This window comes from Garra rufa, chromosome 13, assembly GCF_049309525.1.
Source record: "Garra rufa chromosome 13, GarRuf1.0, whole genome shotgun sequence".
NCBI classification, from domain to species: domain Eukaryota; kingdom Metazoa; phylum Chordata; class Actinopteri; order Cypriniformes; family Cyprinidae; genus Garra; species Garra rufa.
Genome location: NC_133373.1, coordinates 40,165,729 through 40,179,400, shown reverse-complemented (window position 1 = coordinate 40,179,400; position 13,672 = coordinate 40,165,729). Strand labels below are relative to the sequence as shown.

The 13,672-nt window shown below is 33.2% G+C and overlaps 1 protein-coding gene across 1 annotated transcript; it reads right to left on the bottom strand.

Moving 5' to 3' along the window:
• Positions 1 to 5: 5 nt before the first annotated feature.
• LOC141348597 (heat shock protein HSP 90-alpha 1) lies at positions 6 to 12,628 on the bottom strand. Its single transcript, XM_073852873.1, has 11 exons — positions 12,471 to 12,628; positions 10,415 to 10,567; positions 6,103 to 6,469; positions 5,880 to 6,013; positions 5,495 to 5,800; positions 3,277 to 3,442; positions 2,982 to 3,172; positions 2,747 to 2,894; positions 2,400 to 2,668; positions 1,968 to 2,301; positions 6 to 346 (listed from the first exon to the last, which is right to left on the bottom strand). The coding sequence occupies exons 2-11, from the start codon at positions 10,565 to 10,567 to the stop codon at positions 237 to 239; spliced, it is 2,178 nt and encodes a 725-aa protein (XP_073708974.1). The 5' UTR covers positions 12,471 to 12,628; the 3' UTR covers positions 6 to 236.
• Positions 12,629 to 13,672: the final 1,044 nt, after the last annotated feature.

Below are 13,672 nucleotides of genomic sequence, written 5' to 3'. Positions count from 1 at the left end.
AGATGTTATTTATCATTAGTCATTTATTAAAAACGTTCAACTTTGGTTTACAAAAACAGCTTATATTAGAAAAGGCTCAGAAAATTCCATTTTCTGGTTACAGTAGCTACACAAAAAGCATTACAAGAATTTAATTGGCTAGTTAATGTTCACTTTGGGATGCTGAGATTGTTTTTTTTACAAAAAACGATAAATTAAATACATTAACAATTTAGTGCTATTTACACTAAAACTCTTTAGTCGACTTCCTCCATTCTAGAACTGTCGTCGTCACCTTCCAGAACTGGCATATCTTCTTCGGCGGGTTGAGTAATGTCTTCAACAGCGGAGTCATCGTCATCAATGCCTGAAAGGGGAAGAGATTAAATATAATTAAGTCATTTTGTCCAATCATATTTCATTTATGACTACACTTAGGCCATAGAAGAGCCATTTTGGTTTGACAAAGAACCTTGCATTGGAAAATTCTTAAAAGAACCAATTTTTTATTAGTGTAAAGAACCATTTTATTTCAATTGTTTTCCTTTAAAAAGAGCATTTTGTGCATTGGGAATTTTTCCATGATGTTAAAGGTTCTTCCAGGAACCATCAATGCCAATAAAAAAACTTTAATTTTAAGAGTGCAGTGATGGACCTATATGTTTTAATAGTGGATAGTTCTTAAAAGAACCATTTTTTATTAGTGTAAAGAACATTTTAATGATCTAAAGAACATTTTTTTCCATTTAAAATAGAACTTTGTGCATGGGAAAGGTTCCATGGATGTTAAAGGTTCTTCTAGGAACCATCGAAGTCAATAAAGAACCTTTAACTTTGGTGGACCAATATGCTTTAGTAGTGGATAGTTGAAAAAGTGAAAGTCTAGTTCTTAAAAGAATCATTTTTATTAGTTTAAAGAATGTTTTAATGATCTAAAGAACCTTTTTTCCATTAAAACAAGCATTTTGTACATTGGAAATTTTCCATGGATGTTAAAGGTTCTTCCAGGAAGCATCAATGCCAATAAAAAAACTTTAATTTTAAGAGTGCAGTGATGGACCTATATGTTTTAGTAGTGGATAGTTCTTAAAAGAACCATTTTTTATTAGTGTAAAGAACATTTTAATGATCTAAAGAAAAAAAAAATTTCCATTTAAAAGAGCACTTTGTGCATTGGAAAGGTTCCATGGATGTTAAAGGTTCTTCCAGGAACCATCAATGCCAATAAATAACCTTTAATTTTAAGAGTGCAGTGGTGGACCGATATGTTTTAGTGTATAATTCTTAAAATAACTATTTTTATTAGTGTGAAGAACATTTTAATGATCTAATGGAACCACAGATGCCAATAATTAACCTATTTTTTTAAGAGTGTAGTGGTGAACTGATATGTTTAAGCAGATATTTCTTAAAATAACAATTTTTATCAGGAAAGGTTCATAATTAAGTAATTTTTCCAATGAAAAATTCATTAATGACTGCACATTTAAAAATACATGCCATAGAAGAACCATTTTGGGTTCCCAAAGAACCTTTTATTGGACAATTCTTTAAAGAACCACTTTTTACTAGTGTGAAGAACATTTTAACAATCTAAAGAACCCTTTTTCCATTAAAAAAGAACATTTAGTGCCTTTTCCATGGCTGTTAAAGGTTCTTCATGGAACCGAATCATCAAAGACAATAAAGACCCTTTAATTTTGTAGTGGTGGACTTGTATGTTTTAGGAGATAATTCTTAAAAGAATAATTTTAAATTAGTGAGAAGGACATTTTAATGATATTGAGAAACTTTTTTTCCACTATGCATTGGAAAGGTTCCATTAATGTTAAAGGTTCTAGATGCCAATAATGAACTTTTATTGTTAAAACTGTAGTGGTGGACTATTATTTAATGGGCATTGCCAGTAACCATTAATGCATTACAAATGGTGATATAATCTAGGCTTGTGTGTTTAAAAGTATAATTTCTGTAATTTTCTAACTTACCAAGACCAAGTTTGATCATCCTGTAGATGCGGTTAGCGTGTGTTTGTGGGTCTTCCAGGGTGAATCCAGAGGAGAGCAGAGCGGTTTCGAACAGCAGGATCACCAAGTCTTTCACTGCCTTGTCGTTCTTGTCGGCTTCTGCTTTCTCTCTGAGGGTCTCGACGATGGGATGGGCGGGGTTGATTTCTAGGTGCTTCTTAGCGGTCATGTAGCCCATGGTGGAGTTGTCTCTCAAGGCCTGAGACTTCATGATCCTCTCCATGTTGGCTGTCCAACCGTATGTGCTTGTGACGATGCAGCAAGGTGAAGCCACCAGACGGTTTGAGACGGTGACCTGTTTGGATTCACATTTATTAATTATTCACATTTATTAAACAGTTCTGAAGAGTTTTCACTTTAAAATCAAAGTCTAGTATTGCTAAAGGCTTATACCTTCTCAATCTTTTTGTCGAGAATGTCTTTCATGATCTTGCACAAGTTCTCATATTTGGTCTTCAACTCTTCTTGCTGCTTCTTCTCCTCCTCATCCTCAGGCAACTCCAAACCCTCCTTGGTCACTGATACTAGGTTTTTGCCATCGTATTCCTTCAGCTGCTGTACGCAGTACTCATCGATGGGTTCGATCATGTAGATCACCTCCAGACCAGCTTTGCGCAGGCGCTCCACAAAAGCAGAGTTGGCCACCTGATCTTTGGTCTCACCTTTGGTGAAGAGCAAGATTTGTAAGAAAATGATCTGAGTGTTAAAGTAATATTGAAACTCATTAACCAAATACTAACCAGTGATGTAGTAGATGTGCTTCTGGCTGTCCTTCATGCGAGACACGTAGTCCTTGAGGGACACCATCTCGTCACCAGAAGCCGATGTGTAGTAGCGAAGCAGCTCTGAGAGTTTTTTGCGGTTCTGAGAGTCTTCATGGATGCCGAGCTACAATTGGAAAAGACATTTTTGCTTGGAAATATAACAACAGCATCACATCTGTGATTTCAATGACTACCCACAAATCACACACACCTTGATGTTCTTAGAGAACTGCTCGTAGTATTTCTTGTAGTTGTCTTTGTCCTCAGAGAGTTCGGTGAAGAGCTCCAGGCACTTCTTGACCAGGTTCTTGCGGATGACTTTCAGGATCTTGCTCTGCTGAAGCATCTCTCTGGAGATGTTGAGTGGCAGATCCTCAGAGTCTACAACACCCTTAATGAAGTCTGGAAGAAAAGTTTAACTCGTTAACATCTGAAGTCTCAGGTCAAATTAATATCAGATGTTTAGTTTTTATGAAACGTCGTAAATGAACTCCTGAGAAACTTACTTAGATATTCTGGAATGAGCTCCTCACAGTTGTCCATGATAAAGACCCTGCGCACATACAACTTAATGTTGTTTCTCTTCTTCTTGTTCTCGAAAAGGTCAAAGGAGGCTCTTCTGGGTACAAACAAAAGAGCGCGGAACTCCAATTGGCCCTCAACTGAGAAGTGCTGCAACAAGGAGAATATTGGTTTAAAATCAAGACGATTGGTGGCTTGAAAACAATATGATTGGAGGTTTAAATACAAGAAGATTGGTGGTTTAAAAACTAGACAATTGATGTTTAAAAACTAGACAATTGATGTTTAAAACTAGACGATTGGTGGTTTAAAAACTAGACAACTGATGGTTTAAAATCTAGATGATTGGTGGTTTTAAAACAACCTGATTAGTAGTTTAAAAACAAGACAATTGGTGGTTAAAAAAAAACAAGACAACTGATGGTTTAAAATCTAGACGATTGGTTGTTTTAAAAACAAATTGATTGATGTTTTAAAAACAAGATGATTGAGGTGTAAAAACTAGACAACTGGTGGTTTAAAAACAAAACGATTGGTGGTTTAAAAACTAGACGATTGGTTTTTAAAAACTAGACAACTGGTGGTTTAAAACTAGACAAATGGTGTTTAAAAACTAGACATCTGGTGGTTTAAAAACAAAACAATTGGTAAAAAAACTAGACGATTGGTGTTTAAAAACTAGACATCTGGTGGTTTAAAAACAAAATGATTGGTGGTTTAAAAACTAGACGATTGGTTTTTAAAAACTAGACAACTGGTGGTTTAAAACTAGACAAATGGTGTTTAAAAACTAGACATCTGGTGGTTTAAAAACAAAACAATTGGTTAAAAAACTAGACGATTGGTGTTTAAAAACTAGACATCTGGTGGTTTAAAAACAAGACGATTGGTGTTTAAAAACTAGACAACTGATGGTTTAAAACTAGACAAATGGTGTTTAAAAACTAGACATCTGGTGGTTTAAAAACAAAACAATTGGTAAAAAAACTAGACGATTGGTGTTTAAAAACTAGACATCTGGTGGTTTAAAAACAAAACGATTGGTGGTTTAAAAACTAGACGATTGGTTTTTAAAAACTAGACAACTGGTGGTTTAAAACTAGACAAATGGTGTTTAAAAACTAGACATCTGGTGGTTTAAAAACAAAACAATTGGTTAAAAAACTAGACGATTGGTGTTTAAAAACTAGACATCTGGTGGTTTAAAAACAAGACGATTGGTGTTTAAAAACTAGACAACTGATGGTTTAAAACTAGACAAATGGTGTTTAAAAACTAGACATCTGGTGGTTTAAAAACAAAACAATTGGTAAAAAAACTAGACGATTGGTGTTTAAAAACTAGACATCTGGTGGTTTAAAAACAAAACGATTGGTGGTTTAAAAACTAGACGATTGGTTTTTAAAAACTAGACAACTGGTGGTTTAAAACTAGACAAATGGTGTTTAAAAACTAGACATCTGGTGGTTTAAAAACAAAACAATTGGTTAAAAAACTAGACGATTGGTGTTTAAAAACTAGACATCTGGTGGTTTAAAAACAAGACGATTGGTGTTTAAAAACTAGACAACTGATGGTTTAAAACTAGACAAATGGTGTTTAAAAACTAGACATCTGGTGGTTTAAAAACAAAACAATTGGTGGTTAAAAAACTAGACAATTGGTGTTAAAAAACTAGACAACTGGTGGTTTAAAACTAGACAAATGGTGTTTAAAAACTAGACATCTGGTGGTTTAAAAACAAGACGATTGGTGGTTAAAAAACTAGACAAATGGTGTTTAAAAACTAGACATCTGGTGGTTTAAAAACAAGACGATTGGTGGTTAAAAAACTAGACAAATGGTGTTTAAAAACTAGACATCTGGTGGTTTAAAAACAAAACAATTGGTGGTTAAAAAACTAGACAAATGGTGTTTAAAAACTAGACATCTGGTGGTTTAAAAACAAAACAATTGGTGGTTAAAAAACTAGACGATTGGTGTTTAAAAACTAGACAACTGATGGTTTAAAAACAAAACAATTGGTGGTTTAAAAACAAGACGATTGGTGTTTAAAAACTAGACAACTGATGGTTTAAAACTAGACAAATGGTGTTTAAAAACTAGACATCTGGTGGTTTAAAAACAAAACAATTGGTGGTTTAATCAACTAGTCTACTCAATTAGAATTCCATCCATTTCTGACTCAATACTCCTACCAACCTTAACGGCCAGGTGATCCTCCCAGTCATTGCTCAAACTCTTGTAGAACTCGCCGTACTCCTCGTTGGTGATGTCATCAGGGTTACGAGTCCAAATGGGCTTGGTCTTGTTCAGTTCCTGAGCGTCAATGTACTTTTCCTTGACCTTCTTCTTCCTCTTGTTCTGGCCATCTTTGCTGTCTTCATCTTCATCAGCTCCCAAGTCCTCAATCTGGGGTTTGTCTTTGTCTTTATCTTCGCCGGCTGCCACCTCCTCCTCCTTTTCTCCTTCTTCAAGGTCAACCTCCTTTTCTCTCTGTTTCTCAACCTGCAAGATGATATATAAAATTTTTGCTTCATTTGTTCAAGCTGAGAGGAACCAACGTTTGCGGTTCAGAGGGACTTACAAAGAGCGTAATGGGGTAACCGATGAACTGAGAGTGTTTCTTCACAACTTCCTTGATGCGCTTCTCCTCAATGTATTCAGACTGATCCTCTTTAAGGTGGAGCATGACTTTGGTGCCACGTCCAATGGATGGGCCTGTAATTACAAAACAAATGCATATGTTAAGCTATCCAGTACTTTTGAACTAAAATCCATTTGATTTGTACACTTATGAAAGCTCGTACCAAAGTCTGGCTTCACTGTGAAGGAACCACCAGCTGCAGACTCCCAGATGTACTGCTCGTCATCGTTGTGTTTGGTGATCACCGTGACTTTCTCGGCCACCAGGTAGGCGGAATAGAAACCCACACCAAACTGACCAATCATAGAAATGTCTGCTCCGGCCTGCAGGGCCTCCATGAAAGCCTTTGTGCCGGATTTGGCGATGGTGCCCAGGTTGTTAATGAGGTCAGCTTTAGTCATGCCGATGCCAGTGTCGACGATTGTGAGTGTGCGCTCTTTCTGATCTGGGGTAATTTCGATCTTGAGGTCTTTGCAGGAGTCGAGTTTGCTTGGGTCTGTCAAGCTCTCATATCTGATCTTGTCCAATGCCTGTTTTCGAAAATATACAATGTGTGAATTTTTGGAACAAATACAGGTACATAAATGCACTGGAGAATGCAAGATGTTTGGTGGTTTAAAAGAATTACGATTGGTGGTTTAAAGACTAGACAATTGATGGTTTAAAAACTAGATGATTGGTGGCTTAAAAACAAGAAGATTGGTGGTTTAAAATCAAAACGATCAGTGATTTAAAAACAAGACGATTGGTGGTTTAAAAACAAAATGATTGATGGTTTAAAAACAAGACGATTGGTGGTTTAAAAACAAAATGATTGGTGGTTTAAAAACAAAATGATTGGTGGTTTAAAAACAAAATGATTGATGGTTTAAAAACAAAATGATTGATGGTTTAAAAACAAGACGATTGGTGGTTTAAAAACAAAATGATTGATGGTTTAAAAACAAAATGATTGATGTTTTAAAAACAAGACGATTGGTGGTTTAAAAACAAGACGATTGGTGGTTTAAAAACAAGACGATTGGTGTTTAAAAACAAAATGATTGATGGTTTAAAAACAAGACGATTGGTGGTTTAAAAACAAAATGATTGGTGGTTTAAAAACAAAATGATTGATGGTTTAAAAACAAGACGATTGGTGGCTTAAAAACAAGACGATTGGTGGTTTAAAAACAAAATGATTGGTGGTTTAAAAACAAAATGATTGGTGGTTTAAAAACAAAATGATTGATGGTTTAAAAACAAGACGATTGGTGGTTTAAAAACAAAATGATTGGTGGTTTAAAAACAAAATGATTGGTGGTTTAAAAACAAAATGATTGATGGTTTAAAAACAAAATGATTGATGGTTTAAAAACAAGACGATTGGTGGTTTAAAAACAAAATGATTGATGGTTTAAAAACAAAATGATTGATGTTTTAAAAACAAGACGATTGGTGGTTTAAAAACAAGACGATTGGTGGTTTAAAAACAAGACGATTGGTGTTTAAAAACAAAATGATTGATGGTTTAAAAACAAGACGATTGGTGGTTTAAAAACAAAATGATTGGTGGTTTAAAAACAAAATGATTGATGGTTTAAAAACAAGACGATTGGTGGCTTAAAAACAAGACGATTGGTGGTTTAAAAACAAAATGATTGGTGGTTTAAAAACAAAATGATTGGTGGTTTAAAAACAAAATGATTGATGGTTTAAAAACAAGACGATTGGTGGTTTAAAAACAAAATGATTGGTGGTTTAAAAACAAGACGATTGGTGGTTTAAAAACAAGACGATTGGTGGTTTAAAAACAAAATGATTGATGGTTTAAAAACAAGACGATTGGTGGTTTAAAAACAAAATGATTGATGGTTTAAAAACAAGACGATTGGTGGTTTAAAAACAAGACGATTGGTGGTTTAAAAACAAAATGATTGATGGTTTAAAAACAAGACGATTGGTGGTTTAAAAACAAGACGATTGGTGGTTTAAAAACAAAATGATTGATGGTTTAAAAACAAGACGATTGGTGGTTTAAAAACAAGACGATTGGTGGTTTAAAAACAAGACGATTGGTGGTTTAAAAACAAAATGATTGATGGTTTAAAAACAAAATGATTGATGGTTTAAAAACAAAATGATTGGTGTTTAAAAACAAGACGATTGGTGGTTTAAAAACAAAACGATTGATGGTTTAAAAACAAGACGATTGGTGTTTAAAAACAAGACGATTGGTGGTTTAAAAACAAAATGATTGGTGGTTTAAAAACAAGACGATTGGTGGTTTAAAAACAAGACGATTGGTGTTTAAAAACAAAATGATTGATGGTTTAAAAACAAAATGATTGGTGGTTTAAAAACAAAATGATTGGTGGTTTAAAAACAAGACGATTGGTGGTTTAAAAACAAGACGATTGGTGTTTAAAAACAAAATGATTGATGGTTTAAAAACAAAATGATTGATGGTTTAAAAACAAGACGATTGGTGTTTAAAAACAAAATGATTGATGGTTTAAAAACAAAATGATTGGTGGTTTAAAAACAAGACGATTGGTGTTTAAAAACAAAATGATTGATGGTTTAAAAACAAAATGATTGGTGGTTTAAAAACAAAATGATTGATGGTTTAAAAACAAAATGATTGGTGGTTTAAAAACAAAATGATTGGTGGTTTAAAAACAAAACGATTGATGGTTTAAAAACAAAATGATTGCTGGTTTAAAAACAAAATGATTGGTGGTTTAAAAACAAAATGATTGGTGGTTTAAAAACAAAATGATTGATGGTTTAAAAACAAAATGATTGGTGGTTTAAAAACAAAATGATTGGTGGTTTAAAAACAAAACGATTGATGGTTTAAAAACAAAATGATTGCTGGTTTAAAAACAAGACGATTGGTGGTTTAAAAACAAGACGATTGGTGGTTTAAAATCAAAACGATCAGTGATTTAAAAACAAGACGATTGGTGGTTTAAAAACAAAATGATTGCTGGTTTAAAAACAAGACGATTGGTGGTTTAAAAACAACATGATTGGTGGTTTAAAAACAAGACGATTGGTGGTTTAAAAACAAAATGATTGCTGGTTTAAAAACAAAATGATTGGTGGTTTATAAACAAGACGATTGGTGGTTTAAAAACAAAATGATTGGTGGTTTAAAAACAAGACGATTGGTGGTTTAAAAACAAGACGATTGGTGGTTTAAAAACAAAATGATTGCTGGTTTAAAAACAAAATGATTGCTGGTTTAAAAACAAAATGATTGGTGGTTTAAAAACAAAATGATTGGTGGTTTAAAAACAAAATGATTGATGGTTTAAAAACAAAATGATTGATGGTTTAAAAACAAGACGATTGGTGTTTAAAAACAAGACGATTGGTGTTTAAAAACAAGACGATTGGTGGTTTAAAAACAAGACGATTGGTGGTTTAAAAACAAGACGATTGGTGGTTTAAAAACAAAATGATTGCTGGTTTAAAAACAAAATGATTGCTGGTTTAAAAACAAAATGATTGGTGGTTTAAAAACAAAATGATTGGTGGTTTAAAAACAAAATGATTGATGGTTTAAAAACAAGACGATTGGTGTTTAAAAACAAGACGATTGGTGGTTTAAAAACAAGACGATTGGTGGTTTAAAAACAAAATGATTGCTGGTTTAAAAACAAAATGATTGCTGGTTTAAAAACAAAATGATTGGTGGTTTAAAAACAAAATGATTGATGGTTTAAAAACAAAATGATTGATGGTTTAAAAACAAGACGATTGGTGTTTAAAAACAAGACGATTGGTGTTTAAAAACAAAATGATTGGTGGTTTAAAAACAAAATGATTGATGGTTTAAAAACACAATGATTGATGGTTTAAAAACAAAATGATTGATGGTTTAAAAACAAGACGATTGATGGTTTAAAAACAAGACGATTGGTGGTTTAAAAACAAGACGATTGGTGTTTAAAAACAAAATGATTGATGGTTTAAAAACAAGACGATTGATGGTTTAAAAACAAGACGATTGATGGTTTAAAAACAAGACGATTGGTGGTTTAAAAACAAGACGATTGGTGTTTAAAAACAAAATGATTGGTGGTTTAAAAACAAAATGATTGATGGTTTAAAAACACAATGATTGATGGTTTAAAAACAAAATGATTGCTGGTTTAAAAACAAAATGATTGCTGGTTTAAAAACAAAATGATTGCTGGTTTAAAAACAAAATGATTGGTGGTTTAAAAACAAAATGATTGATGGTTTAAAAACAAAATGATTGATGGTTTAAAAACAAGAAGATTGGTGGTTTAAAAACAAAATGATTGCTGGTTTAAAAACAAGAAGATTGGTGGTTTAAAAACAAAATGATTGATGGTTTAAAAACAAGAAGATTGGTGGTTTAAAAACAAAATGATTGGTGGTTTAAAAACAAAATGATTGATGGTTTAAAAACAAGAAGATTGGTGTTTAAAAACTAGACTAGAATGCACTGCTTGACTTACGTCTGAAGAGTTGGAGATGAGCTCTCTGAGGAAGATCTCTTTGTTGGAGTAGAAGGTGTTGATGATCAGAGACATCAGCTGAGCGATCTCAGCCTGGAAGGCAAAGGTCTCGACCTCCTCCTCCATCATGGGCTGTGTGGCGTTCTCAGGCATCTGCATAAAAGATGTATAATAAGGATTACAAACAATGTTCTCGAGTTACGTAATCAGATTACTTTTTTCAAGTAACTAAGTAACGCATTCCTTTTGAAAAAGAGTTACTTTTTCAAATAAGTTACTTTGTTTTCCATTTATTGATTAAGACCTCTTGTTTCCAAATTGAGAGAAATTGCAGATAAGCATGATAGTTACTCTAGTTCTAGACTAGAAATGGACAAAAATAGTGAAATGCAAACTTGGAATATTCCGCAAAGCTGCAAAAATTAAATATGGTAAATAACACAAATAAATAATATGTCTTTATTCTCACTATTGACCTTTTATCATCCAAAATTAATCTTACAAATAACAAAAATTACTTTAAAAAAAACTTCTTTAGAAATAAAGAGTTATTTGTTACTTTTTTTTTGTTAGCAAGCCCAGGTCAGGTGAGAAACAGTAATGTACCGCATTTCTTTCCATGAAAAGTAACTAAATAACGCAATTAGTTACTTTTTAGGGAGTAATGCAATATTGTAATCCATTACTTTTAAAAGTAACTTAACCAACAATGATTATAAACAAGAATTCTGGAATATAAAGCAGTAATATATTCAATTTAAATACATTTCTGAGCATTGTGTGCCCTGTAATCATTCTTGCTAAATATATATATTGTGGAATGACACCTGTACTTTTAATAATTAACTTATTCTGTCTACAATATTCCTCTGATGGTACAAACAAAATATTTTGTATACTAAAATGTTCTAATGCTAATATTTTAACTAATGCATTCATTCCTTTTATCACTACATTCTTCAAGTTGAAAAATAAATGTAAAAATATTAAATTTGCTACATCGTGATATCGTTGAGACTATTATAGTTTTTAATATTTTGAATTAGACTTTATATTTATATTTTCTGCTTTGATGTTCATTTTAGTTTAAGATTTTAGTAATTTTGTTGTTTTTGTAATTTACATTCATTTTAGTTGTTTTTAAATAGGTCTATGAATTTTTTTATTTCTGTTTTAGTTATTTTAGTACATCAGATTAAACTAAATGAAAATGACAAATGTTGCCTTGGAAAACTAAATGAAATAAAATAAGTTTAATACGTATTTTATTTTATTTTATGCATTTACTTTGCATTTACATTTACCATTAATGTTGTGTGGTACAATGCTTTCATTACTTTCATCACCACATTTTCAAATTCTAATGAATTAAAACTGCAGATTATTCTAAACTAAAAAGGTAAATAAAGAAATAAAAGACGACTAATTACTGTAACTTTTTCGAAAAGCAAGTAAATCACTTTTATCCCTGGCCAAAGCCTTTAAACTTTGAATGAATGATAATGAAGCAACAGCTGATCCAAGTCGTCTAGTCGTCGAATCAATAGCACATGTTCAGCACCTGTCACTACGAATATCAAAGTGGGGGAAGGAGTGTCACATGTTACAGAAGCAGCAGGCAAATGGTGCAATTATCCAACCTAAAGTATCCTATCTAACCCATTTTAGGGGGTTTTACTCATGTAATACAATCTATTCTCAGTTTTAGGATATTTTGAGTTAACAAATGGTCTGAAAATCTACATCTGTCATTAGACGTCTCCTAGAGTCAGCATGCTTGCAGACATGTGCTTTTAGCTTCTATAAGAAACTGACTAAATTTGCTTGTATTTTTGGCTTTAATTCTGAATATGAGAAAAATGTCTGAAATAATTAGTAAATTAGAAAATGCAAAAAAAAATAAAAAAATAAAATAACTAAAAATAAAAAATCATATTGACCATTAACGCCACTCTAAAATTTTAATTTTAAAATCCACTTTAAAATTTTGTAAAGCATTTCAAAATTAAATTCCAACAAATTTGAATTCCAAAACTTTGAATTTCATTCCTCTCACCTTGATGATTGTCTTCTGTATGAAACGTCTATGCAAAAAGTCTTTTTAAAGTCTTGAAGCGTATGGAGATCTACTCCACTCGAGTTGGCTTTGAGTTTGTTGAGCTGTGCTCTCTCTGGCGTTGACTTCTCGTCGCTGCTTTCGGTTTATCTGCCGAGCGTCGGGCCTTCTTCAGCCTTTTTTATACTTGCGAGCAAAGTTTCTCGAAACCCCCATTGAGAAAGTTCCAGAAGGAATGCCCACTAGAGCGAGGAGGGGTGATAGTGTGCTAAAGTAAGACCAGCAGGCCGCATGTGTTTGAGACGAGGCGAGGAGAGGGGGGCGTCCACTACCATATACCCCTTTTGTCCTTTTTGGGGTAGGTAGTCACAAGAGGTGTCTGTCAATCAAGGCTAGAACGTTCCGGGTGCCACATGGGCCTGTCGGCGAGGTGCCGCCACTTCCTGCTATAGCAAAATCTCCAATGCTCATTGGCTGCATCTGTGAAACATTGCAAAATATAACAGAGGTTTAAAGTGAGGTGCCGAAATTCACAATAAAGACACAAACCACCTGTGAGATTGAGGTTCTCATCCTGATGGATTCTATTGAACTTGCAGGCCTTGCTTGACCTCCTGTTGTGTTGAAATGATGGCCCAGCTGTGATTTCGGTCAATGACCTCTATTGGTTTCCATGCAATTTACCAAAAAATAACTCCAACCCTAACCCAAAAATGAAATTCTGTCATCAGTTCCAAACCTGTATGAGTTTCTTTCTTCTGTTGAGCACAAAAGAAGATATTTTGAAGAATGTTGGTAACCGAACAGCTGACGGCAGCCATTGACTTCCATAGTATGGAAAAAATACTATGGATTTTAATGGCTACCAGCAACTTTTTGGTTACCAACATGAAAATTAAAAAAAAAAAAAAAGCTTCAAAATGAAAAAAATACATAATATGAAAAAAAATATGAACTCCTCATAAAAATTAAAAATAGTTCCTCCCTGTTATGGGTCAGTTTGACCTGAAATGTTCTAAAATTGCTGGACAGGCACAAAATACAAACTTTTTGGATGTTTTTATTAATATTAGGGCTGCAAAACGATTCTGTCATCAGTTCCAAACCTGTATGAGTTTCTTTCTTCTGTTGAGCACAAAAGTAGATATTTTGAAGAATGTTGGTAACCGAACAGCTGACGGCAGCCATTGACTTCCATAGTA

What these genes read in the sequence shown, in the direction of transcription:
- LOC141348597 (XM_073852873.1), bottom strand. Translation starts at nt 10,567, where the DNA reads ATGCCTGAGAACGCCACACAGCCCATGATGGAGGAGGAGGTCGAGACC. An exon ending in CACAGTGAAGCCAGACTTTG is followed by an intron (nt 6,014 to 6,102) that starts GTACGAGCTTTC and finishes TTGTAATTACAG; the next exon opens with GCCCATCCATTGGACGTGGC. An exon ending in AGGATCACCTGGCCGTTAAG is followed by an intron (nt 3,443 to 5,494) that starts GTTGGTAGGAGT and finishes TCCTTGTTGCAG; the next exon opens with CACTTCTCAGTTGAGGGCCA.